This window comes from Anthonomus grandis, chromosome 3 (genome assembly GCF_022605725.1).
Source record: "Anthonomus grandis grandis chromosome 3, icAntGran1.3, whole genome shotgun sequence".
Taxonomy (NCBI): domain Eukaryota; kingdom Metazoa; phylum Arthropoda; class Insecta; order Coleoptera; family Curculionidae; genus Anthonomus; species Anthonomus grandis.
Window position 1 is genome coordinate 3,811,931 of NC_065548.1, and position 25,994 is coordinate 3,837,924.

General features: G+C 34.4%; 1 protein-coding gene across 1 annotated transcript in view; it reads right to left on the reverse strand.

Annotated features, from left to right (window-relative positions):
* Nucleotides 1–7,127: 7,127 nt before the first annotated feature.
* The window catches only part of LOC126734205 (uncharacterized), a 29,324-nt gene continuing 10,457 nt past the window's right edge, over nt 7,128–25,994 (reverse strand). Inside the window, exons 14-29 of the mRNA XM_050437741.1 lie at nt 25,668–25,974; nt 21,925–22,182; nt 21,659–21,866; nt 21,355–21,603; nt 15,995–16,215; nt 15,673–15,941; nt 15,495–15,620; nt 15,320–15,441; nt 15,095–15,269; nt 14,846–15,038; nt 14,532–14,796; nt 14,262–14,477; nt 14,034–14,207; nt 7,550–7,696; nt 7,428–7,497; nt 7,128–7,373 (exon numbers count right to left, since the gene is read on the reverse strand). Coding sequence (XP_050293698.1) covers nt 7,152–7,373; nt 7,428–7,497; nt 7,550–7,696; nt 14,034–14,207; nt 14,262–14,477; nt 14,532–14,796; nt 14,846–15,038; nt 15,095–15,269; nt 15,320–15,441; nt 15,495–15,620; nt 15,673–15,941; nt 15,995–16,215; nt 21,355–21,603; nt 21,659–21,866; nt 21,925–22,182; nt 25,668–25,974 — 3,222 coding nt within the window. The 3' untranslated portion in view covers nt 7,128–7,151. The remainder of the gene's footprint in view (nt 7,374–7,427; nt 7,498–7,549; nt 7,697–14,033; nt 14,208–14,261; nt 14,478–14,531; nt 14,797–14,845; nt 15,039–15,094; nt 15,270–15,319; nt 15,442–15,494; nt 15,621–15,672; nt 15,942–15,994; nt 16,216–21,354; nt 21,604–21,658; nt 21,867–21,924; nt 22,183–25,667; nt 25,975–25,994) is intronic.

The window sequence follows — 25,994 nt, forward strand, 5'->3', positions numbered from 1 at the left end:
AATTTCTTACTCTTCAATTAAAGCCATTCACGAGCTCCCACATAAATTTGAAGTAGTTTCACGTTTTTCCAGGGAGTTTAGGTCATATTTTAGTGCTTTTTAGGCAACTGAAGCCATTCAAGTGCTCTTATACGAATTTAAAGTAGTTTCAATTTTTTTTCACTCATTTCAGGTCATATTTAATTTTTTTCCAGGCAATCGAAGCCATTTAAGAGTTCCTATAAGAACTTCAAGTAGTTTTAATTTTTTCCATGCAGTTTAGGTAATTTTTTATTTTTTTTTCAAGGCAAATGAAGCCATTCAAGAGCACCCATAGGAATTTGAAGTAGTTTCAATTTTTTTCCGGGCAATTAAAGCCATTCACGAGCTCTCACATAAATTTGAAGTAGTTTCAAGTTTTTCCAGGGAGTTTAGGTCATATTTTAGTGCTTTTTAGGCAACTGAAGCCATTCAAGTGCTCTTATACGAATTTAAAGTAGTTTCAATTTTTTTTCACTCATTTCAGGTCATATTTAATTTTTTTCCAGGCAATTGAAGCCATTTAAGAGCTTCTATAAGAACTTCAAGTAGTTTTAATTTTTTCCATGCAGTTTAGGTAATTTTTTATTTTTTTTTCGAGGCAATTGAAGCCATTCAAGAGCACCCATAGGAATTTGAAGTAGTTTCAATTTTTTTCCGGGCAATTAAAGCCATTCACGAGCTCTCACATAAATTTGAAGTAGTTTCAAGTTTTTCCAGGGAGTTTAGGTCTAATTTTAGTGCTTTTTAGGCAACTGAAGCCATTCAAGAGCTCTTATACGAATTTGAAGTAGTTTCAATTTTTTTTCACTCATTTCAGGTCATATTTAATTTTTTCCAGGCAATTGAAGCCATTTAAGAGCTCCTATAAGAACTTCAAGTAGTTTTAATTTTTTCCATGCAGTTTAGGTAATTTTTTATTTTTATTTCGAGGCAATTGAAGCCATTCAAGAGCACCCATAGGAATTTGAAGTAGTTTCAAGTTTTTCCAGGGAGTTTAGGTCATATTTTAGTGCTTTTTAGGCAACTGAAGCCATTCAAGAGCTCTTATACGAATTTGAAGTAGTTTCAATTTTTTTTCACTCATTTCAGGTCATATTTAATTTTTTTCCAGGCAATTGAAGCCATTTAAGAGCTTCTATAAGAACTTCAAGTAGTTTTAATTTTTTCCATGCAGTTTAGGTAATTTTTTATTTTTTTTTCGAGGCAATTGAAGCCATTCAAGAGCACCCATAGGAATTTGAAGTAGTTTCAATTTTTTTCCGGGCAATTAAAGCCATTCACGAGCTCTCGCATAAATTTGAAGTAGTTTCAAGTTTTTCCAGGGAGTTTAGGTCATATTTTAGTGCTTTTTAGGCAACTGAAGCCATTCAAGTGCTCTTATACGAATTTAAAGTAGTTTCAATTTTTTTTCACTCATTTCAGGTCATATTTAATTTTTTCCAGGCAATTGAAGCCATTTAAGAGCTCCTATAAGAACTTCAAGTAGTTTTAATTTTTTCCATGCAGTTTAGGTAATTTTTTATTTTTATTTCGAGGCAATTGAAGCCATTCAAGAGCATCCATAGGAATTTGAAGTAGTTTCAATTTTTTTCCGGGCAATTAAAGCCATTCACGAGCTCTCGCATAAATTTGAAGTAGTTTCAAGTTTTTCCAGGGAGTTTAGGTCATATTTTAGTGCTTTTTAGGCAACTGAAGCCATTCAAGTGCTCTTATATGAATTTAAAGTAGTTTCAATTTTTTTTCACTCATTTCAGGTCATATTTAATTTTTTCCAGGCAATTGAAGCCATTTGAGAGCTTCTATAAGAACTTCAAGTAGTTTTAATTTTTTCCATGCAGTTTAGGTAATTTTTTATTTTTTTTTCGAGGCAATTGAAGCCATTCAAGAGCACTCATAGAAATTTGAAGTAGTTTCAATTTTTTTCCGGGCAATTAAAGCCATTCACGAGCTCTCACATAAATTTGAAGTAGTTTCAAGTTTTTCCAGGGAGTTTAGGTCATATTTTAGTGCTTTTTAGGCAACTGAAGCCATTTAAGTGCTCTTATACGAATTTAAAGTAGTTTCAATTTTTTTTCACTCATTTCAGGTCATATTTAATTTTTTCCATGCAGTTTAGGTAATTTTTTATTTTTTTTTCGAGGCAATTGAAGCCATTCAAGAGCACCCATAGGAATTTGAAGTAGTTTCAATTTTTTTCCGGGCAATTAAAGCCATTCACGAGCTCTCACATAAATTTGAAGTAGTTTCAATTTTTTTTCACTCATTTCAGGTCATATTTAATTTTTTTCCAGGCAATTGAAGCCATTTAAGAGCTTCTATAAGAACTTCAAGTAGTTTTAATTTTTTCCATGCAGTTTAGGTAATTTTTTATTTTTTTTTCGAGGCAGTTGAAGCCATTCAAGAGCACCCATAGGAATTTGAAGTAGTTTCAATTTTTTTCCGGGCAATTAAAGCCATTCACGAGCTCTCACATAAATTTGAAGTAGTTTCAAGTTTTTCCAGGGAGTTTAGGTCATATTTTAGTGCTTTTTAGGCAACTGAAGCCATTCAAGTGCTCTTATACGAATTTAAAGTAGTTTCAATTTTTTTTCACTCATTTCAGGTCATATTTAATTTTTTCCAGGCAATTGAAGCCATTTAAGAGCTCCTATAAGAACTTCAAGTAGTTTTAATTTTTTCCATGCAGTTTAGGTAATTTTTTATTTTTTTTTCGAGGCAATTGAAGCCATTCAAGAGCACCCATAGGAATTTGAAGTAGTTTCAATTTTTTTCCGGGCAATTAAAGCCATTCACGAGCTCTCACATAAATTTGAAGTAGTTTCAAGTTTTTCCAGGGAGTTTAGGTCATATTTTAGTGCTCTTTAGGCAACTAAAGCCATTCAAGTGCTCTTATACGAATTTAAAGTAGTTTCAATTTTTTTTCACTCATTTCAGATCATATTTAATTTTTTCCAGGCAATTGAAGCCATTTAAGAGCTTCTATAAGAACTTCAAGTAGTTTTAATTTTTTCCATGCAGTTTAGGTAATTTTTTATTTTTTTTTCGAGGCAATTGAAGCCATTCAAGAGCACCCATAGGAATTTGAAGTAGTTTCAATTTTTTTCCAGGCAATTTAAGCCATTCACGAGCTCTCACATAAATTTGAAGTAGTTTCAAGTTTTTCCAGGGAGTTTAGGTCATATTTTAGTGCTTTTTAGGCAACTGAAGCCATTCAAGTGCTCTTATACGAATTTAAAGTAGTTTCAATTTTTTTTCACTCATTTCAGGTCATATTTAATTTTTTCCAGGCAATTGAAGCCATTTAAGAGCTCCTATAAGAACTTCAAGTAGTTTTAATTTTTTCCATGCAGTTTAGGTAATTTTTTATTTTTATTTCGAGGCAATTGAAGCCATTCAAGAGTATCCATAGGAATTTGAAGTAGTTTTAATTTTTTTTTCACTCGTTTTAGGTCATATTTTAGTGTTTTCCAGGCAATTAAAGCCATTCACAAGCTCCCACATGAATCTGAAAAGGTTTCTATTTTTCTAGCGATTGCGAGTTCAAGGAACGGTTCCGTCTTAGCAGACAGCAATGTCAAAGTCTTGTTCGGGATATTGGAGCCGCGCTAAATAATAACACAATTCGGTGGTATGGATTGACTCCACAGCAGAAGATATTAATAATTGCTCTACATTGGCTAGGAAATGGAGGTCAGTATCATGGCGTTTGCGATATGCATGGAGTTTCAAAAATGACTGTGTGCCGATGCGTACATGACACTGCTAATGCGGTAAATGATATAAAATTTGACGAAATCGTGTCATAGCCACATAATACATTGGATATTATTCAAAGATTTCATGGCATCGTCGGTTTTCCCGAAGTATGTGGTGCTGTCGATGGAACACTGATAAATATAGATGCCCCGACTATAGACGAGCCAGCCTTTGTAGATCGCCATGGTAAACATTCAATTAATTGCATGGCTGTTTGTGGTCCTGACCTAAAATTCTATTATGTTGGTGCTAACTGGCCCGGTAGCGTTCATGACGTAAAAGTACTTCATAACAGTAATTTATTTCGAAGAATGGAAAATGGTTGGAGACCCCATCCTAATTCGGTGATTCTGGGAGACTCAGCTTATCCGCTAAAACAATGGTTGATTCCACCAACATATGAAAATCCACTAAATCAAGCCCAACAGGATTTCAACAGAGCTCACAAACGAACAAGAAAAGTAATAGAAAATGCGTTTGGGATTTTAAAAGAAAAATTTCCTTGTTTGAACTATCTACGCGTGAGCCCTGTTTTTGCTGCAAATGTTTTCAAATACTGTGCAACATTTCAAAAGGTGATGGGGACGCGGATGATTTCATGGTAGGCGATGGTGAAGAGTTATCAGACAATGAAGAAAATTATGAACATCTCGATGACAATCCCCCCGTTGGAGCGCAAGCTAGATTAGGCGAACTGATTAATTATTTTAACAGAAACAACAGACTCTAGTAGTAAAATATGTATATAGGGTGCTCTAAAATTTATTAAAAACGTGTTTCATTTCTATACTTAAGTACAAAATAAAGACGAAAATATTTATTTCATTTATTAACAACTTTTTTTAACGAAGGATTTAAACTATATCTAAACTATAGGTACTAGATAAATTATTATAAAGATAAATAGGTCTTGGCGTTTTCTGATTTTTCTGAAGTTATTTTGGAACTGCGAGGTAAATTCAGAAAACGGTAACCCGAGGTCCTTTTCTAATTTTAATATTTCCAGCTTGGTTTTATAGTTTTGTAATTTTATATGTTCAATTTGTAGTGTCAGCTTTTCATTTTTATCGTCACTTTTACCCGTGCTTTCGACAACTTTTCTCTTTCCTACAATTGAAAAGTGGAAATTAGAAATGGGTAGATGGATGGATTGGAAACGGATTTGTTATAAAATTTTGCATTTTGTTGTACTTTTTATTTCAAAAGACACATAAAACCCATATACTAGTCTATACGAGTTGATAATAACGAATGACTTACTGGCTTTCCTTGAAGTAAATGGTCCACATTCATGTCCGCTTGGGTGGACAGTTTCACATTGAGCTACCTCGAACGACTCAGAAACTCCAAGTCCACAAATAATTGGAGATTCCTCTCCAACAATATCCAAAATCATCTTATCTATTTCCGTTAACGTGCCTTTCCCACCAGTCCCTGTTTTTTTCGCGTTGTCTATTTTAAGCTAAAATGCGAAATAGTATATTATGTCGTTGTGTATGTTTTATCTATAATGGGTTTAGTACCTAATGTCAAAATTACTTGTAAATAAATTATGTTGATTGCTCAATAACGAAATAAGACTGACCATTGCAGATTCTTCAAATTCTGCCAGACAGTATCTCTTACGTAGGTCCAATCCTTCTCTACTGAAACTAAGCATATACTTTGGGCTATTTCCTTCCGTTTCTCGACTTTGTCTTGCTTTTTAAGTCTACCTGAGAAAGCACCAAATAGAATTCCCTTGTTTTCTTTAATTTTTGTCAAAAACTGCATTTTTCTTTCGAAAATAATTTGTTTAGACGACATTTTTACTAACCGAAATCAGCGTAGTACGCGTAGTCCTACAATTGTAAAAAAATTACAATTGTAGTTGTTTCTGATGCGTTACTGAATTCATCACGACTTGTAGGCACGGTAAATTAATTGTAACTTGTAAACTTGTAAGAATTGTAGTGTTTGTGTTATAGAGCCCTGGCGATATTTACAACGGTGCCGTTCTGTGTGAAAAATTTGGCGATTTAAACAATTTGAATTAAAAGTATGAATTATTATTAATAAGTATAAATATAGTACGAAATAGTTTTGGTTATTAAATGAATTTCACTCTTTCTTTTGCTTTAAATTCTAATTTTGCCTTGGAATATGTAGTTAGCCTCCGACGCTGTGACAGACTTTGATTATTTATCAAGTTTATACGGGAAATTAAAGCGCTTTAGCGTCTTAAAAACCGTTTTAGAGATAATTCAGTTTGTCTAGTGTTTACATGACAGGAGTAAGAATGGGATTCCACCTTAAGATTAAACAGCTGTTCACCATTGCCAACCTAGGAATGAAAAGAAAACGGTTGAGCTGACTAGTTAGTTTATTACTTGAAAAGTTGACTAGTTTATCGGATTATATTTTGTTTTTTTTTATTTTATAATGTTTTAAAATTTGCAACGCTATAAAGCACAACCATAACAAAATTAAAGACGAAAAAGCCTTCTCGGTTTTTGGTAGTTGGCACCACTGAAAATTAATGCGAATTTAGATCTTCTCGCGTACATGCGTAACCTTAATGCGCATTACAACGAGATCATCCACAGATTTAAAACGTTTTAAAATAATGCGAATTAGGAATGCTAAAACGGTTTAAGGGTGTCTATACATGCGTCTTATCTTAATGCGCATTAACGGTTGGTTGTAAACATGCTTATTGTGCTCCCCATAAACACTCGGACATTTCTTCCCAACAATTGAATAAAATTAATTAATTACTCATGACAATCAATCATAACATAATTAATTAAGTAGTCTACGCGGGTACCGTTAAATGCATTGTCCTTTTTTTACCATTAAAAAGAAAACCGGTTTATCACCATAAATGTTAAACCCATCTCATCGGTTTACCATAATATAAGAATATCCATTACTTGTCGCTCTAACCGTATTAAATCCTCATTCAAGAGTGGGTTTCCCCCCCGGTAAAGTAGGCCCTATTGAAACACAATGCCTCGAAAAGGGCATATATAAGGGCTTTTAGCCATGATTTATCTGTTTGCTATTGCTTGTCAGGATCCCGCTTAAAATCCTTGCATAGGTGGTTAAGGGGGTTTTAAACAGATGTATGCGACAGGTATTTTCTCAACCTATAACAGATTAAAAAGTGGAAACGGGATGGTTTATCCAGGATGTTATATTGATTTTCTTTTTGTCTTTTCTAATTTCAAATCAAAGTCATGTATATCTTATAACAAGCCTAACAAGGTCTTTGAAAAGTTTAATTGTTTATTATTCCAGGCAATCAACTCTCCAAAGTAAATTTAATATCTGGAACTAGGAAACTTGATCTCAAATTGAAGCTACAGATATTGACATACTCCTTATAATAAACTTTAAAAAAATCTTCCCACCAGAACACTGAACACCAAAACCACCACAGCCGAAACCTTAAATGCTCCACTCGTATCAGCCTGATCCTCACTGGCCCAATAAGTCCTAAGGTCTTTCCTCACTGTCGTTGCCCAAGCTAGATTACTCTTAGTAGAATTAATGACTCTTTCAATTGTAGCCTTATGACTATCAGACAGTCCCTTTATATTACTTAACGCTTCCAGCTGAAAAAAACATGTATACTTTACTCCTAAATCCCCTTTTTCCTAGCCTTATACCTTCTCCAGCTGGCTTTCCTCGTAAATATAATCTGCTATGCTAGAAATTAAGCTACCAACCCCAGTGTACCTAGAAAAACGAATTTTTTAAAGTGATATGCAGGTGCTGAGCAGATACTTACGAGGCGTTAAGGGCTGCATAGTTTTCACTAATGTAGTCTAGAGCTGAGTTAGTGCCAAGTTTTCCGCTGGTATATACGTGGGACCACACCGAGGTGAAATCTTGTAAACGGATGCCTGAGGTTGAGTTTATTGTTTGGCCGAGGTACCTTAAAGTATATGATTAGACTGTACTAAATAGTAAGAGGGTTTTCTTTGATCTAAGCGGCATAGTCCGGACGAGTGAGAGTTTTTTGTATACTCAATATTTTTTATTAAAAACAGTCTAATGTATTTGTATAGTCAATTTGGAGTTCGTAGTTATTGTTTCCTTCCAGGCACTAGAAAAATCCTTAAATGCCTGGAAGATTTTTTATTTCTTCCTTAAAAGCAAAATTTCTGGACTGCCTGGAATTTTTTTTCCAAAATTATGTATTTCGGGCTAATTAAGTTATTTTTTATCGCAATAGCATGAAAAACCTGACAAATGATGTCCAATCCTTGGAAGAGTGAAAAAATGGCGTTGGATTAAATAAAATTAGTCTACACCTGAAAAATCCAATCTTATGATGAATACAAAAATTCCATAAAAAAATATCTTCCTAGATTATGAATATACCAAGTTAATTATGGTGGAATTTGAAAAAATATTCCACTGACTGTTTGAAAAAATTAGTTATTCTCTTCTAGGCAGGTATAATCACTTTACATGCGTTTCAGACTGTGTAAGTTAAATTTCATTCCAAAATTGTAAAATATGAGTTAGTACCAAGTTTTCCACTGGTATATACGTGGGACCACACCGAGGTGAAATCTTGTAAACGGATGCCTGAGGTTGAGTTTATTGTTTGGCCGAGGTACCTTAAAGTATATGATTAGACTGTACTAAATCGTAAGTGGGTTTTCTTTGATCCAAGCGGCATAGTCCGGACGAGTGAGAGTTTTTTGCATACTCAATATTTTTTATTGAATACAATCTAATGTATTTGTATAATCAATTTATAGTTATTGTTTTCTTCTAGGCACTAGAAAAATCCGTAAAGGCCTGGAAGATTTTTTTTATTTCTTCCTTAAAAACAAAATTTCTTGACTGCTGATTTTTTTTTCAAAATTATGTATTTTAGGCTAATTAAGTTATTTTTTTATCCCAATGGCATGAAAAACCTGACAAATAATGTCCAATCCTTGGAAAAGTGAAAAAATGGCGTTGAATTAAATAAAATTAGTCTACACCTGAAAAATCCAATCTTATGACGAATACAAAAATTCCATAAAAAAATATCTTCCTAGATTATGAATATACCAAGTTAATTATGATGGAATTTAGAAAAAATATTCCACTGACTGTTTGAAAAAATTAGTTATTCTCTTCTAGGCAGGTATAATCACTTTACATGCCTTTCAGACTGTGTAAGTTAAATTTCATTCTAAAATTGTAAAATGTGAGTTAGTACCAAGTTTTCCACCGCTATATACATGGGACCACACCGACGTGAAATCTTGTAAACGGATGCCCGAAGTTGCATTTATCGTTTGGCCGAGGTACCTTAAAAAAGTATATGATTAGACTGTACTAAATAGTAAGAGGGTTTTCTTTGATCTAAGCGGCATAGTCCGGACGAGTGAGAGTTTTTTGTATACTCAATATTTTTTATTAAATACAGTCTAATGTATTTGTATAATCAATTTGGATTTCATAGTTATTGTTTTCTTCCAGGCACTAGAAAAATCCGTAAATGCCTGGAAGATTTTTTTTATTTCTTCCTTAAAAACAACATTTCTGGACTGCCTGGAATTTTTTTTTCAAAACTATGGATTTCAGGCTAATTAAGTTATTTTTTATCACAATTTGAGGATCAAAAAGGTATATAATTAGACTGTACTAAATCGTAAGTGGGTTTTCTTTGATCCAAGCGGCATAGTCCGGACGAGTGATAGTTTTTTTGCATACTCAATATTTTTATAGAATACAATCTATATAATCAATTTGTAATTCATAGTTATTGTTTTCTTCCAGGCACTAGAAAAATCCTTAAATGCCTGGAAGATTTTTTTTTTATTCCTTCCTTAAAAGGTAATTTTCATCGTACTGAACTGCCTGGAAAAATGTTTTTTTTTTAAATTATTTTATATGTATTTCAGGCTGATTAAGTAATTTTTTATCGCAATTGCATGAAAAACCTGATAAATGATGTCCAATCTTTGAAAGAGTGAAAAATTGCGTTGAATTTCTGGAAAACATATAAAATTAGTCCAGACGTGAATAATCTAATTCCAGGATAAATACAAAAATTTTATGAAAGTTCTTGGCAGACATAAAAAAAATATCTTCCTATATTATGAAAATACCAAGTTAATTATGGTGGAATTTGCAAAAATATTCCACTGACTATTTGAAAAAATTTGCGTTTGTCTTCTAGGCAAGTAAAATCACTTTACATGTATTTCAGACTGTGTAAGTTAAATTTCACTGCCAAATTCTAAAAGATTATAAATGTTGCAAAATAAAGAATTTGAAAACATGATTTCCATGAATTCCTGAAAGTTGCACAAAACTAGTCTGTGTCTGGGAGGATAAAATAAATATGTCAAATTATTGGAAGATAAACTTCTTATTTTGCGATTTTTGAAGTATCTAAATGCAAATATAAGATCGGTACGAAAGAATTTAAAATAATTTGCTTTGCTGACGACGCTATGATAATATCGAAAGATGAAGATAATTTGCAAAGATTACTTTATAGATTCGAAACTGTCACAAAGGTGATTTCTGTCCAGAAAACGAAATCCCTCACAATATCAAGAGAACCGAGAATGAGAGCGATCTCCAATAAAAGCGTAGAACAGATCATGTCCTTTAACTACCTAGGTGTTAATATTACAAGTAATAGAAACCTAAAAGAAGAAGTTTGAACACCAGCAATGGCCTCAGCTAGGGTATCAGGATACCTTTGAGATATAATAAATATGGAGGAATAAATTTATGCCCTACGGTGCAGAAACATGAGCAAAAACAGCCGCTACTAAGCAACTGCTCAGAACAACGGAAATGAAGAAGCTAAGGTCAATTATGGGAAAGAAAGGGATAGAGTGAGAAGCAGAGACAGCATCAGATCCCAATATGATATACAAGATGTTATTAAATGTTCCAGAATAAGAAAGAGAGCATGGAGAGATCATGTCGACAGAATGCCTGACTTAGCTAAAATCGCAAAAAAGAGAAACGCAGAACACCAGGAAGAAGAAGAAGAAGAAGAAGAAGACATTCAATTATGAATGCCTGAAAAATATATGGAATTCGTCCAAAAACTTGGAAAGTCTAATTCCTAGAATAACTGTCTGAAATAAATAATTTTTGTTTTTTTCCAGGCACTTGAGGTCATATTATTTAACCGCCTGGAAATATTCCTCAATTCCCTGGAAGATATACAAAATGACGTCGATTGCCTGGAAGGTAGGATGAATTAGCCCAAAAGCTTGAAAAATTAGGTATAATTCAAAAAAATTCTAATTTTTCAACGATTTCCACGGTGAAAATTATTAAACTAAACTGTTTAAAAGAATTAATTTTTCAGTTTCGTTTTTGTGACCCAATGTCTTCAATATTGCGGAAGGTTTTTGGGTGGGGTCAGAAATAAAATAGAAACCTGTTTACTGAAATGTCGACGTTTTGACTTATATTAAGTCATCCTCAGGACACTAGGTGTAGGTTTCTTTAGTTATAATGAAAGCACATTTATAATACGAGCGTTGAATTATTTAACATGGGTTAAATATTGTAAGTGTTATTGTGGGCAAACTAGAATCAAGAATGTTGATTCTATCAATGTTGATTGTTATTATAAGTCACACATTAATATAAGTCGAAACGTCGACATTTAAGTAAACAGGTTTCTGTTTTATTGCTGACCCCACCCAACAACCCTCCGCAACATTAAATTAATTTTTGTTTTCTTTCAGGTATTTGAGGTCATATTAAACCGCCTGGAAATATCCCTCAATTGCCTGGAATATATTTTTTTAATTCCTGACATTGAAGAAACATTTTTGTATTTCAAATATTACTGGACTACCTGGAAGAGATACAAAATGACGTCGATTGCCTGGAAGGTATGTGGAATTAGACCAAAAGCTTAAACAGAATAAAAAATTACGTCGAATTTAAAGAACAATTCGACATTTTACGACAGGGTGAAAATGATTAAACTAAACTGTTTAAAAGAATTAATTTTTGTTTTCTTCCAGACATTTGAGGTCATCTTTAACCGCCTGGAAAAATTCCTCAATTGCCTGGAAAATTATTTTTTTTATTCCAGGCATTGAAAAAACATTGTCGTATTTAAGATGTTACTGAATTGTCTGGAAGTTAAACAAAATGATATCGAATGCCTGGAAGTTATATAAAATTAGCCCAATTAAAAAAATCTAAATTTTCGACGATTTTTAGGGTAAAAATTATCAAACTAATATGTCTGAAAGAATTAATTGTTGTGTTCTTCAAGGTATTTAACGTCATATTTAGTCGCCTGGAAATATCCCTTAATTGCCTGGAATTTTTTTTTCTATTCCAGGCATTGAAGAAGTATTATTGTATTTAAAATATTACTGAACTACCTGGAAGAGATACAAAATAACGTCGATTGCCTGGAAGGTATGTGGAATTAGCCCAAAATCGTGAAAAGAATGAAAAACTACGCCCAATTAAAAAAAATCAAATTTTTCGACGATTTTTATAGTGAAAATAATGAGTTTTTGTTTTCTTCCAGGCACTTGAGGTCCTCATTAACCGTCTGCAAAAATTCCTCAATTGCCTGGAAAGTTTATTTTTTTATTCCAGGCATTGAAGAAACATTGTTGTATTTAAGATGTTACTGAATTGTCTGGAAGTTATACAAAATGATCTCGAATGCCTGGAAGTTATATGAAATTAGCCAAAATGCCTGAAAAACATGAAAAATTACGCCCAATTAAAAAAAATCAAGATTTTCGACGATTTTTAGGGTAAAAATTATCAAACTAATATGTCTGAAAGAATGAATTGTTGTGTTCTTCAAGGTATTTAAGGTCATATTTAGTCGCCTGGAAATATCCCTTAATTGCCTGGAAATTTTTTTTTCTATTCCAGGCATTGAAGAAGTTTTATTGTATTTAAAATATTACTGAACTACCTGGAAGAGATACAAAATGACGTTGAATGTCTGGAAGATATGTGGAATTAACCCAAAAGCGTGAAAAGAATGAAAAACTATGGCCAATTAAAAAAAACAATTTTTTCGACGATTTTTATAGTGAGAATAATGAGTTTCTGTTTTCTTCGAGGCACTTGAGGTCATATTTAACCGCCTGGAAATATTCCTTAATTGCCTGGAATATATTTTTTAATTTCAGACATTGAAGAATAATTTTTGTATTTCAAATATTACTGGACTACCTGGAAGATATACAAAGTGACGTCGATTGCCTGGAAGGTAGGTTAAATTAGCCCAGAAGCTTGAAAAGCATGAAAAATTAGGTATAATTCCAAAAAAGTCCAATTTTTCAACGATTTCTACGGTCAAAATTATTAAACTCAACTGTTTAAAAGACCTCATTCTTGTTTTCTTACAGGCACTTGAGGTCATCTTTAACCGCCTGGAAAAATTCCTCAATTGCCTGGAAAATGATTTTTTTATTCCAGGCATTGAAAAAATATTGTTGTATTTAAGATGTTACTGAATTGTCTCGAATATATACGAAATGATATCGAATGCCTGGAAGTTATATGAAATTAGCCCAATTAAAAAAATCTAAATCTTTTTGTTCTACTCTATCTGCTTGGATCCTCATATATCTCGTTGGTCTCTCTTTCAGCCCTTTTTTTACTCTTTTTCTTCTTTACTTACATATTAAAATTAATGCATACCATTTCAACATGTCAGAATGAATCGCACACCCTAGGTATAAGTTCAATTGTTGAAATATTAAAATTACACCAAATTACCGATAAAAAAAATATTTTTTTTTGGCATTTCTAGAGTAATCTAAACTGTCTGGAAGAAAAAGTTTAAATTTGCTTCTAGGCACTTAAAAGAGATTAAAAGAGAAAAAATATACAAAATGACATCGAATGCCTGGCATATATACGATATATTATTGGTAAAAATTGCGCTTAATTGTCTGGAAAATTCTTTTAAATCCCAGGTATTGAAAACAAATTTTTACGCTTCATTATCGAATTTAAAATGCTAATAAACCATCTGGAAGACCTACAAAATGAGGTGAAATGCCTGGAAAATATACTTCTAGAAGCATGAAACGAATGCTTCTGAAAGAATTTAAAAAATAGGTTATCTTCCTGGAACATATATAAGAATTTTTGAAAAATATGAAAAACCTAAAAAATTATTTCCAATCGCTACAATCTCTTTAGTCCTACTTTTTCTGCTTTTTCACTGGATCACATCGTCCGTCTCTCTTTCAGCTCTTCTTTCACCCTTTTTTTTCTTGACTAATAAAATTAATACATACCATTTTAACAAGTCAGAATCATTCGCACACCCCAGTCCACCGTAAATAGTCAAAATCTCCGATATCTGTTTGGTCTCCTCGTACTTCCTCCATAAAAAGTGAAAATCGCTTATGACGTCGGTACTGTGCCTCAGAGCCGTACAGTAAACGATAGTCCTCAAGTTCTTCGGCACCCTAAAAACGAGCGTGTACCACCCTAACTTTCTTCTCACTCACCAATTCCCTCACTTGACCCCGTTATTTTTATAATTCGCGAACAATTCTTTGGACTTGGTAACGCATCTTTCCTCACCGTACATGCACACCCTAGTGAGGATCAATATTTGTTTCATGGTGTACACCTGATTGGAACTATCGAGGACATCAAACGGTACGGTTTTGTATACGTTCGTCATAAGTTTAAGCATCCAGATTTGAAAGTGCTTTCCCTCTTCACTGTCGTACCTGCAATAAAGGGATAATTGCAACTAAATCTACTGCTACTAATACACTGCTTACCCAATCCTTTGCAAAACATGATTATTACCAGTGATCGCAGCATACCAAGGATAGTAATCTTCTTCGTATTTTAAATAGCTTAGAAGGTCCATAAGTCCAGTATAGTTCCATCCTTGGTAACCACCAGAGCGAGTGGATCTGGCAAAATTGTAGCCGTCACTGATAAGCTGAGCTCTGTTAAGGACGTCTATTGCCAAGTGGTTGGAGTGAAGCTGAGATTTGATTGCTGACCAGAGAGAGCTGTCATAGTCCACCCTGTAGAACCCTAAAGGGATCGAAACTGAGTATGTGTGACGTTGCTTCTATATAGTTACCTGATTGCCTGTTATTGACTATAATCCAATGATTTTCGTTCAAGACCCCAGGTAGCACCACAGTCTGGCCAAGAATAAGCCAAGTTTTCACAGTTGTATTTGAGAACTTGGTGGTATCATTTGAGAGCGTGTAAGTGATTGGAACGTAGTACTTTAGAGAGGCATTATCGTTCTCGCTCAATAAAAATCTTTTCTACAATTGACGAATATGTGACCAGGAGTACAAGAAATATTCTAAGATGCTCTTACTTGCGTTAGGCTCACATGATCTCCACTCTTGGTGACTATCACCACGGGATGTCCATTTTCCTCCACCCAGTTGTTTAAAACTCCTGATAAAGAAACTCCTGAAGGGAGGGCATTTGATGGAGTATATTTTTCAAGGGTAGACCATAAGTTAGCTGGTGTGGTGCTAGACTGGTTGCTAAAATTTACATTTTCTTAAAAAGTTCAGTTCTTCATCAACTGACTTACTAAGTAGAAAGGTAATCTCTGATGCCATGTAAAAAATTGTTTGCTCCCATGATGTTTACTTCTATCATGCGATAGATGGAGGCACCTTTTCCGTAGCTTATGGTACCAAATTTATTTGAAACCTGTAAAATTTTCCTGAGAAATAATAACGATCCTTCATAATAAACCCTCTTACCTCACTAGGGCTTTCAGCTTTGGCAGTCAAGGCTTGGGATCCCAACGAGGAATCCGCTAGCAAAGATAACTGCACTTGCTCAATATTAAAATGCTTCTCAAGCTCCCAGTCTACGAACTGCTTCGTCTACAACGTCAATTTTTAATAACAAGAACTTATTGGGAATTTTCTTGCTTACTGCAGCAGTAGCGAAATACTGATAGAACCTGGCAAAGCCTTCGTTCAAGAAGGTGTAGTCCCACCATCTACAAGTCACCAAGTCACCGAACCACATGTGGGTGAACTCGTGGGTGATCACCAGAGCGATGTCTTTCTTGTAAATGTTCGAGGTGTCTTCTTCGTTGAATAACAAGCGTGACTCCCGGTAGGTCACCAAGCCCCAGTTCTCCATTGCCCCAGCAGAAAAGTCGGGAATGGCCAGTTGGTCCATTTTGGGCATATACGCACCTTGAAACGTTAATTACTTAATATAGTTCTAAATAGTTCGATGATCACTTTACCATATTTTATTCCAGTGATGCTCTCCAAGGTTCTCATCAATGGTGTGCCCACCTCCGCAGCGAATTTTCTATCATCCTTTTCTTCATTTCTGGAGCATACTTGGTGAGGCACACCAGTTTCAATGGTATCCCCCGAAGTACATGTGAACTCTGATATTGTAAATGCCACCAGGTAGGTTGACATCCGGGTGGTCTCGTGGAATTTTGTTTTTTTGTACGTACTGGTTAAGTAAATGATTGGGATCAGGAGGTTGTTTGAATAAGTGCTTATCATAATTCATTTTAGGCAAGTGAGTATGAGAGAGAGGAATTAAGTGCAGTGGAGACGTTGAAAATTGCAGAAGTTCCAGGCATAACAAAGACAATCGTAATGACATGATGTTTAGCATATAGTGAATTCAGTCGAGTACGAAAAGTACAATTTTAAGAAGAATCAGGCAGTGATAGACAGTGACAAGAAGAATTAGGCAGTGACAGAGTAGGGATGTGGAGAGCATTTTTTCAATTTCAGAAATGATCCTCAATCATAGTTTCAAGTATCATGGAGGAACTATGGGCTTAATTCCTGTTTCCTAGACTGTCATAAGACTAATTTAAGAAACAAATAGAATTTCCTCTATGTTAACCTTGTACAAGGCATAGAGTCAAAATTCCTGTATAGTAAATGGTTTAGTTCAGTAGGTTTGAATAAATGCTTATGATAATTTTTTAGTCAACGCAGCTGAATGTGAAAAAGTAATGGTAGAATGATTCAGACGATTGTAGAGGAATGATATGAAGTAGAGACGTTAAAAAGTGAAAACTAGTTCCAGGCATAATAGACCATTTCTGTGCTAAGTAATAAGGAAGATCGTAATGAAATAATACGTATCGTATAGAAAGATCCAAGGATTCAAGGATATTAAAAAGAACGCTATTAAAAAGGAGAAAAAGAGAAGCTTAAATCAATAGAGAATGTAGACAATATAGGGAGGTACGATCACCAAATAGCCGAAACTTCCATGGCAAATATATATGTTATAACCCGGTACAACTAATTTTTTCGAATTCGAACTAACTATACCAGCGGATTGTTCTCTTCAAGTAGATCACGAAAATACCGGGTTATAACAGGATTCGATCAGAAATAAGAAATCGAGTATTTTTTCGACCTCGTTTTTGAGGCCAAAAATGGGTATCAAAAATGCCATATCTCGGCTATCGTAAAAGCTACGACCTTGCGGATGGTCTCGTTGGATTCAGAAGGACGAAACTAAAACAAAACCGGTGGAATTTTCCCGATAGCTCCCATGTAAGCCGAGATATCGGCCTTCAAAGTTTGAGTTTTTTCATTTTTCGGGTATACCCCCCCGTTTGGATTTTTTTCAGAAAAAATTTTTTTTTTCGAATTCGAACTGACTATACCAGCGGATTGTTTTTATCAAGTAGATCACGAAAATACCGGGTTATAACAGGATTCGATCAGAAATAAGGGAATGAGAGCACTTTGAAAATTCGGAACTTGTCACTTTTTGACCTCGTTTTTGAGGCCAAAATGGGCATCAAAAATGCCGTATCTCGGCTATCGTAAAAGCTACGACCTTGCCGATGGTCTCGTTGGATTTAGAACGACGAAACTAAGACAAAACCGTTGGAATTTTCCCGATAGCTCCCATAGAAACCAAAATATCGGCCTTCAAAGTTTGGGTTTTTTCATTTTTCGGGTATACCCCCCCGTTTGGATTTTTTTCAGAAATTTTTTTTTTTTCGAATTCGAACTAACTATACCAGCGGATTGTTTTCATCAAGTAGATCACAAAAATACCGGGTTATAACAGGATTCGATCAGAAATAAGAAATCGAGTATTTTTTCGACCTCGTTTTTGAGGCCAAAAATGGGCATCAAAAATGCCATATCTCGGCTATCGAAAAAGCTACGACCTTGCCGATGACCTCGTTGGATTTAGAACGACGAAACTAAGACAAAACCGTTGGAATTTTCCCGATAGCTTCCATGTAAGCCGAGATATCGGCCTTCAAAGTTTGGGTTATTTCATTTTTCGGGTATACTCCCCCGTTTGGATTTTTTTCAGAAATTTTTTTTTTTTCGAATTCGAACTAACTATACCAGCGGATTGTTCTCTTCAAGTAGATCACGAAAATACCGGGTTCTAACAGGAATCGATCAGAAATAAGGGAATGAGAGCACCTTGAAAATTCGGAAATTGTCACTTTTTGACCTCGTTTTTGAGGCCAAAAATGGGCATCAAAAATGCCGTATCTCGGCTATCGTAAAAGCTACGACCTTGCGGATGGTCTCGTTGGATTCAGAACAACGAAACTAAGACAAAACCGTTGGAATTTTCCCGATAGCTCCCATGTAAGCCGAGATATCGGCCTTCAAAGTTTGGGTTTTTTCATTTTTCGGGTATACCCCCCCGTTTGGATTTTTTTCAGAATTTTTTTTTTTTCGAATTCGAACTAACTATACCAGCGGATTGTTTTCATCAAGTAGATCACGAGAATACCGGGTTATAATAGGATTCGATCAGAAATAAGGGAATGAGAGCACTTTGGAAATTCGGAAATTGTCACTTTTTGACCTCGTTTTTGAGGCCAAAAATGGGCATCAAAAATGCCGTATCTCGGCTATCGTAAAAGCTACGATCTTGCGGATGGTCTCGTTGGATTCAGAACGACGAAACTAAGACAAAACCGTTGGAATTTTCCCAATAGCTCCCATAGAAACCGAGATATCGGCCTTCAAAGTTTGGGTTTTTTCATTTTTCGGGTATACCCCCCCGTTTGGATTTTTTTCAGAATTTTTTTTTTTTTTCGAATTCGAACTAACTATACCAGCGGATTATTCTCATCAAGTAGATCACGAAAATACCGGGTTATAATAGGATTCGATCAGAAATAAGGGAATGAGAGCACTTTGAAAATTCGGAAATTGTCACTTTTTGACCTCGTTTTTGAGGCCAAAAATGGGCATCAAAAATGCCGTATCTCGGCTATCGTAAAAGCTACGACATTGCGGATGGTCTCAATGGATTCAGAACGACGAAACTAAGACAAAACCGTTGGAATTTTCCCGATAGCTCACATGTAAGCCGAGATATCGGCCTTCAAAATTTGGGTTATTTCATTTTTCGGGTATACCCTCCCGTTTGGATTTTTTTCAGAAATTTTTTTTTTCGAATTCGAACTTACTATACCAGCGGATTGTTTTCATCAAGTAGATCACAAAAATACCGGGTTATAACAGGATTCGATCAGAAATAAGAAATCTAGTATGTTTTCGACCTCGTTTTTGAGGCCAAAAATGGGTATCAAAAATGCCATATCTCGGCTATCGTAAAAGCTACGACCTTGCGGATGGTCTCGTTGGATTTAGAAGGACGAAAATAAGACAAAACTGTTGGAATTTTCCCGATAGCTGCTATAGAAGCCGAGATATCGGCCTTCAAAGTTTGGGTTTTTTCATTTTTCGGGTATACCCCCCCGTTTGGATTTTTTCCAGAAATTTTTTTTTTTGAATTCGAACTAACTATACCAGCGGATTATTCTCATCAAGTAGATCACGAAAATACCGGGTTATAATAGGATTCGATCAGAAATAAGGGAATGAGAGCACTTTGAAAATTCGGAAATTGTCACATTTTGACCTCGTTTTTGAGGCTAAAAATGGGCATCAAAAATGCCGTATCTCGGCTATCGTAAAAGCTACGATCTTGCGGATGGTCTCGTTGGATTCAGAACGACGAAACTAAGACAAAACCGTTGGAATTTTCCCGATAGCTCCCATAGAAGGCGAGATATCGGCCTTCAAAGTTTGGGTTTTTTCATTTTTCGGGTATACCCCCCCGTTTGGATTTTTTTCAGAAAATTTTTTTTTTTCGAATTCGAACTAACTATACCAGCGGATTGTTCTCATCAAGTAGATCACGAAAATACCGGGTTATAACAGAATTCGATCAGAAATAAGGAAATGAGAGCACTTTGAAAATTCGGAAATTGTCACTTTTTGACCTCGTTTTTGAGGCCAAAAATGGGCATCAAAAATGCCGTATCTCGGCTATCGTAAAAGCTACGACATTGCGGATGGTCTCAATGGATTCAGAACGACGAAACTAAGACAAAACCGTTGGAATTTTCCCGATAGCTCACATGTAAGCCGAGATATCGGCCTTCAAAATTTGGGTTATTTCATTTTTCGGGTATACCCTCCCGTTTGGATTTTTTTCAGAAATTTTTTTTTTCGAATTCGAACTTACTATACCAGCGGATTGTTTTCATCAAGTAGATCACAAAAATACCGGGTTATAACAGGATTCGATCAGAAATAAGAAATCTAGTATGTTTTCGACCTCGTTTTTGAGGCCAAAAATGGGTATCAAAAATGCCATATCTCGGCTATCGTAAAAGCTACGACCTTGCGGATGGTCTCGTTGGATTTAGAAGGACGAAAATAAGACAAAACTGTTGGAATTTTCCCGATAGCTGCTATAGAAGCCGAGATATCGGCCTTCAAAGTTTGGGTTTTTTCATTTTTCGGGTATACCCCCCCGTTTGGATTTTTTCCAGAAATTTTTTTTTTTGAATTCGAACTAACTATACCAGCGGATTATTCTCATCAAGTAGATCACGAAAATACCGGGTTATAATAGGATTCGATCAGAAATAAGGGAATGAGAGCACTTTGAAAATTCGGAAATTGTCACATTTTGACCTCGTTTTTGAGGCTAAAAATGGGCATCAAAAATGCCGTATCTCGGCTATTGTAAAAGCTACGACCTTGCGGATGGTCTCGTTGGATTCAGAACGACAAAACTAGGACAAAACCGTTGGAATTTTCCCGATAGCTCCCATGTAAGCCGAGATATCGGCCTTCAAAGTTTGGGTTTTTTCATTTTTCGGGTATACCCCCCCGTTTGGATTTTTTTCAGATAATTTTTTTTTTTTCGAATTCGAACTAACTATACCAGCGAATTGTTTTCATCAAGTAGATCACAAAAATACCGGGTTATAACAGGATTCGATTGGAAATAAGGGAATGAGAGCACTTTGAAAATTCGGAAATTGTCACTTTTTGACCTCGTTTTTGAGGCCAAAAATAGGCATCAAAAATGCCATATCTCCCCTATCGTAAAAGCTACGACCTTGCGGATGGTCTCGTTGGATTCAGAACAACGAAACTAAGACAAAACCGTTGGAATTTTCCCGATATCTCCCATAGAAACCGAGATATCTCATCAAGTACACTTGATGAGAACAATCTTTATTTATTACATTAAAGAACAACATTTATTATATTAAACATATAATAAACATTAAATTTAGAGTCAAAACTCCCCAAAAGAACTATCACTTCTACTTACGTCCCATATACAACTACATCAGTCGTATTATCCGTAGCTGAGTTACTTAGGGCAGTTAATCCGGCTGGATAAGTCAAACTAATAAGAAATGTGGCCTTGAGCCATGGCTCATCGAAGCAAGGAAACCCATGCCTTGCATTAGTAGCTTGAAACTGGGTGGTTACCATGTATGTGGTTTGGTTGGTTTCGTTCTTATAGGTGCTTATATAGATGCCTCGCATGTCTTTTTCTTCTAGAATGCCATTATAGCTAAAACCTTGGTAAGAGTAATTTGTTTTTCATTTACAGATCGTTAGGGGCATACCCGATTTTAAGCTGATACTCAATGTTTGGCGATAAAGATTCCGATAAAGTAAGAGTGAGGATTTCTGTGGTAGAGTTATCAGTGGAGTTGGATATAGTTATAATGTTGGATGTGCCGTAGGTTAGCTCCATGGTGGTGCAGTTGACTCTATGGTGCAATTGGATCTCTGATGTGTTCACGTTTACTTTAAAATTAATCGAAACGGTGCCTGAAATAAATTTGCAAGAAAATTAAATAAATAGGGCCTACGTCATGGACTTTTGGACCTTCAAAGGTGCGGTTTTGTCCAGTGAAGACATCTTCAGGAACGAAGAGGTCTACCACATATCTGGACGGTAAAACGGTTTCTGGTAGTCTATAGGTCTGGGCTGCGGCCAAAATGGAATATAAGGCCAAAATATATGATGATACATGCATTTTGAACAACCAACCTGAAAGCCACTGAATTAATACGAACTTAACATGCAGGTTGAATTTATTCAAAGTAATAAACGCGTTATCAGCATCTTTAATACCGTCTAATCCTCACCCTAAAGTAAGTGAGCTTTTACAATGATTTTCGATGTTAGAATCTGTAAGATTTCGTTTATTTATTAGGCATGACCTTAATTTTATCAAAATAAATTGCGTTATTAGGTGAATTATATGAGTCATAATCACGGGAGAAGATTTGACATGTTGACGTTTGGTCTGGCGATTTATAAACAAGAGATTGGCAACGTTAACCAGACTGGGACAAAGTAAGTAGTGCTCACCGTTTTAATCGTTAAAATTTAATTTTTTAGAGACGAGGTTGAGGAATCTGGTGGGAGTTCGTCTTGATGAATTCGAGGATGAAAGGACCATGCGAAAATCCGAAATTGGAATCACTCAGCTACTATTAAAGTTAATATAAAAGAACAAACCAACACAATAAATATTCTTTAAGGAGTTAGTCATAACTGAGTCCTGCTTCTATTAATTTTTAATCTCTACTCGGAGGAAATCTGGAAAGAGTCATTCAGTAGGAAATTAGGGAATCTGGTGAAAAATACGGCTTAACGATAAACCACACAACAATAGATAGAGTAAGACACTTCACCTCTCTGGGAACCATGATCGATGTTAATTGAGACTACTTACACGAGATCAGGTGTAGAATACAGAGATCCCGTGTACAAATTTTTAACTATCTGTCTCATCTGGTTCATTAGTAATGGACATTACGTGATTTTCAAAAAAAAATGATTTTCAAAATTCCTGTTTTTTATTTAATTTCGTACATTTTTCACAAATTGCTAAAAGAAGTGTCTAAAATAAGCGATGAATTTAAATGAGGATCCTGTATACAAATTTTCAACTCTTTATCTGATCTGGTTCATGATTTATGGACATGGTGTGGTTTAAAAAAAATCAAAATTTCTGTTTTTTTTTTTTAATTTTGTATATTTTTTAAAAAATGCTAAAATAGATATCCGATGAATTTACATAAGAATTTTGTGTTCAAATTTTCAACTATCTATCTCATCTGATATCAAGATAATAGAATTCTTATTCTAGGAGTGCCTGTAAGAATTGAAATAATTTGTCTCTTATTAGCAAGTGAATATTTGAAATTCAAATGATCAAAATTTTGGAATTATTAATTTATGGACTATTCTAAAGACTTTTTTAGTCTTTCTTAAGGAAATTACTAAAATCCATCTACAAATAGTCAATATAATGAAATTTTTATTTCAGGAGTGTCTGTAAGAAATGCAATAATTTGTCTCTTATTGGCAAGTGAATATTTTAAATTCAAATGATCAGAATTTTAAAATTATTAATTTATGGACTACTCTAAAGACTTTTTTAGTCTTTGTTAAAGAAATTACTAAAATCCATCTACAAATAGTCAATATAATGAAATTTTTATTTCAGGAGTGTCTGTAAGAAATGCAATAATTTGTCTCTTATTGGCAAGTGAATATTTTAAATTCAAGTGTTCAAAATTTTAAAATTATTAATTTATGGACTACTCTAAAGACTTTTTTAGTCTTTCTTAAAGAAATTACTAAAATCCATCTACAAATAGTCAAGATAATGGAATTTTTATTTCAGGAGTGCCTGTAAGAAATGCAATAATTTGTCTCTTATTGGCAAGTGAATATTTTAAATTCAAGTGTTCAAAATTTTAAAATTATTAATTTATGGACTACTCTAAAGACTTTTTTAGTCTTTCTTAAAGAAATTACTAAAATCCATCTACAAATAGTCAAGATAATTGAATTTTTATTTCAGGAGTGCCTGTAAGAAATGCAATAATTTGTCTCTTATTGGCAGGTGAATATTTTAAATTCAAGTGATTAAAATTTTGAAATTATTGATTTATGGACTACTCTAAAGACTTTTTTAGTCTTTGTTAAAGAAATTACTAAAATCCATCTACAAATAGTCAAGATAATGAAATTTTTATTTCAGGAGTGCCTGTAAGAAATGCAATAATTTGTCTCTTATTGGCAAGTGAATATTTTAAATTCAAGTGATCAAAATTTTAAAATTATTAATTTATAGACTACTCTAAAGACTTTTTTAGTCTTTCTTAAAGAAATTACTAAAATCCATCTACAAATAGTCAAGATAATGAAATTCTTATTCCAGGAGTGCCTGTAAGAACTGAAATAATTTGTCTCTTATTGGTAAATCAATATTTTGTATTCTAGTGATCAAAATTTTGAAATTATTAATTTATGGACTACTCTAAAGACTTTTTTAGTCTTTCTTAAAGAAATTACTAAAATCCATCTACAAATAGTCAAGATAATGGAATTTTTATTTCAGGAGTGCCTGTAAGAGATGCAATAATTTGTCTCTTATTCACAAGTGAATATTTTGGCTTCTAGTGGTTCAAATTTCTAAATTGCTATGAAGAGTTATAATACCTTTATAGGAATTAGTGATAGAAACTGTGAGAAGTTATACGATCACAATTATTCAAGGTCATTCGTTAGCTGTCTCAAACCCACCAGCTAAATAACTCTATAAAAAAACAGGAGTGATATCAAAATAGGACCTCTATAAATGTAACGGCGATCTTGGACTTGACCTTGCACGTTCACTCCAAAGTCATTTTCCTGAATCGAACCTCCAGATAGGAAACGTGTTTCGTTCAAAATAGTATTTGAATTTTTTTTGAGTAACCTTGACAAAGTCAAATGATTAAGCAATTGAAGTTGTAGTTCACTTCCAGGGTCGTTTTTCCAAATGGAACCCATATAAACACTTGATCGGGCAATCTCTGTGGCAATATTTTGTGATTTAAGTAAGACCTTCGACTGTGTCGATTATGAAATTTTGCAACTACTAATAGGTGTATTCAATTACAGGATGCCTAGGATTCGATGTTGGAACCTATTCAGTTCTTGCTGTATATAAATGATTTTGCAGGTTTGGATACCGCAGGAAAAATTACGCTGTTTGCCGATGACAACACTATTCTGGAGAATTGCAAAAATCACTGTGTAAAAACGAGTAATATCGAATCTTGGACCTTAAGAAGGTCAATTGAACGTCAAACCCTACCAAGAATCTGTGCTGGATTACAGATAATCAATTTTTGGTGTAATTAATTCGATTAATGTCGACTCGTGTCCTCGGTGAATCTGTCGTTACTCCGACTTCATATTTTAGACAATAAACAGGTTGAGAGTATTTAATTAACGTAATATGTCATAAGACGTAATATAATGCAAGTCCTAGAATTGAAGATTGTGGTTATATTCATTCATCATAATAATAGTTTTGATCTGAGACGTAAAGGATGGATTAGTCCTTAATCGCTAAATTATCGAGATCATTCATTCAATCATTCATCAATTAAATAAGCCATAAAGAGATTTATTTTATTAACAGATTACAACTCTTAAAATATTAATCCCGTCTCTTATCTTTTGTTTAATTTGGGTTAATTTAAAATGACTGTCGCAATCGCTTCACGTACATTAATAAAAACCTAAATTTATTATAATAATAACAACCATTTCCAATCAACTTCTTAATCCTAAAATCACTGACAGAACCAAGAGGACTACCGCCGGTACGGCCGCCAATCCTGCAGCACCACCTTCTGTCGTAGTGGAAACAGTCGTGGTACTAACATTAACCGGAGGCAATGGACTGGTAGATGTAGTGGTGTTATTCGGCTCTACAGCTTCATCTGGATCCAATTCATAATAAGCGTGCAGTTCAAGCCAATTATCTTCGAGCCATTGCAAGTTGGCTTCGGCTGTAGATACAGCAACTGTGGCCGCCGTATGGAACTCTTCACTCAGCAGACCGGTATCGATAAACGCTCTTAGCTGCAACAATAATCATTCAC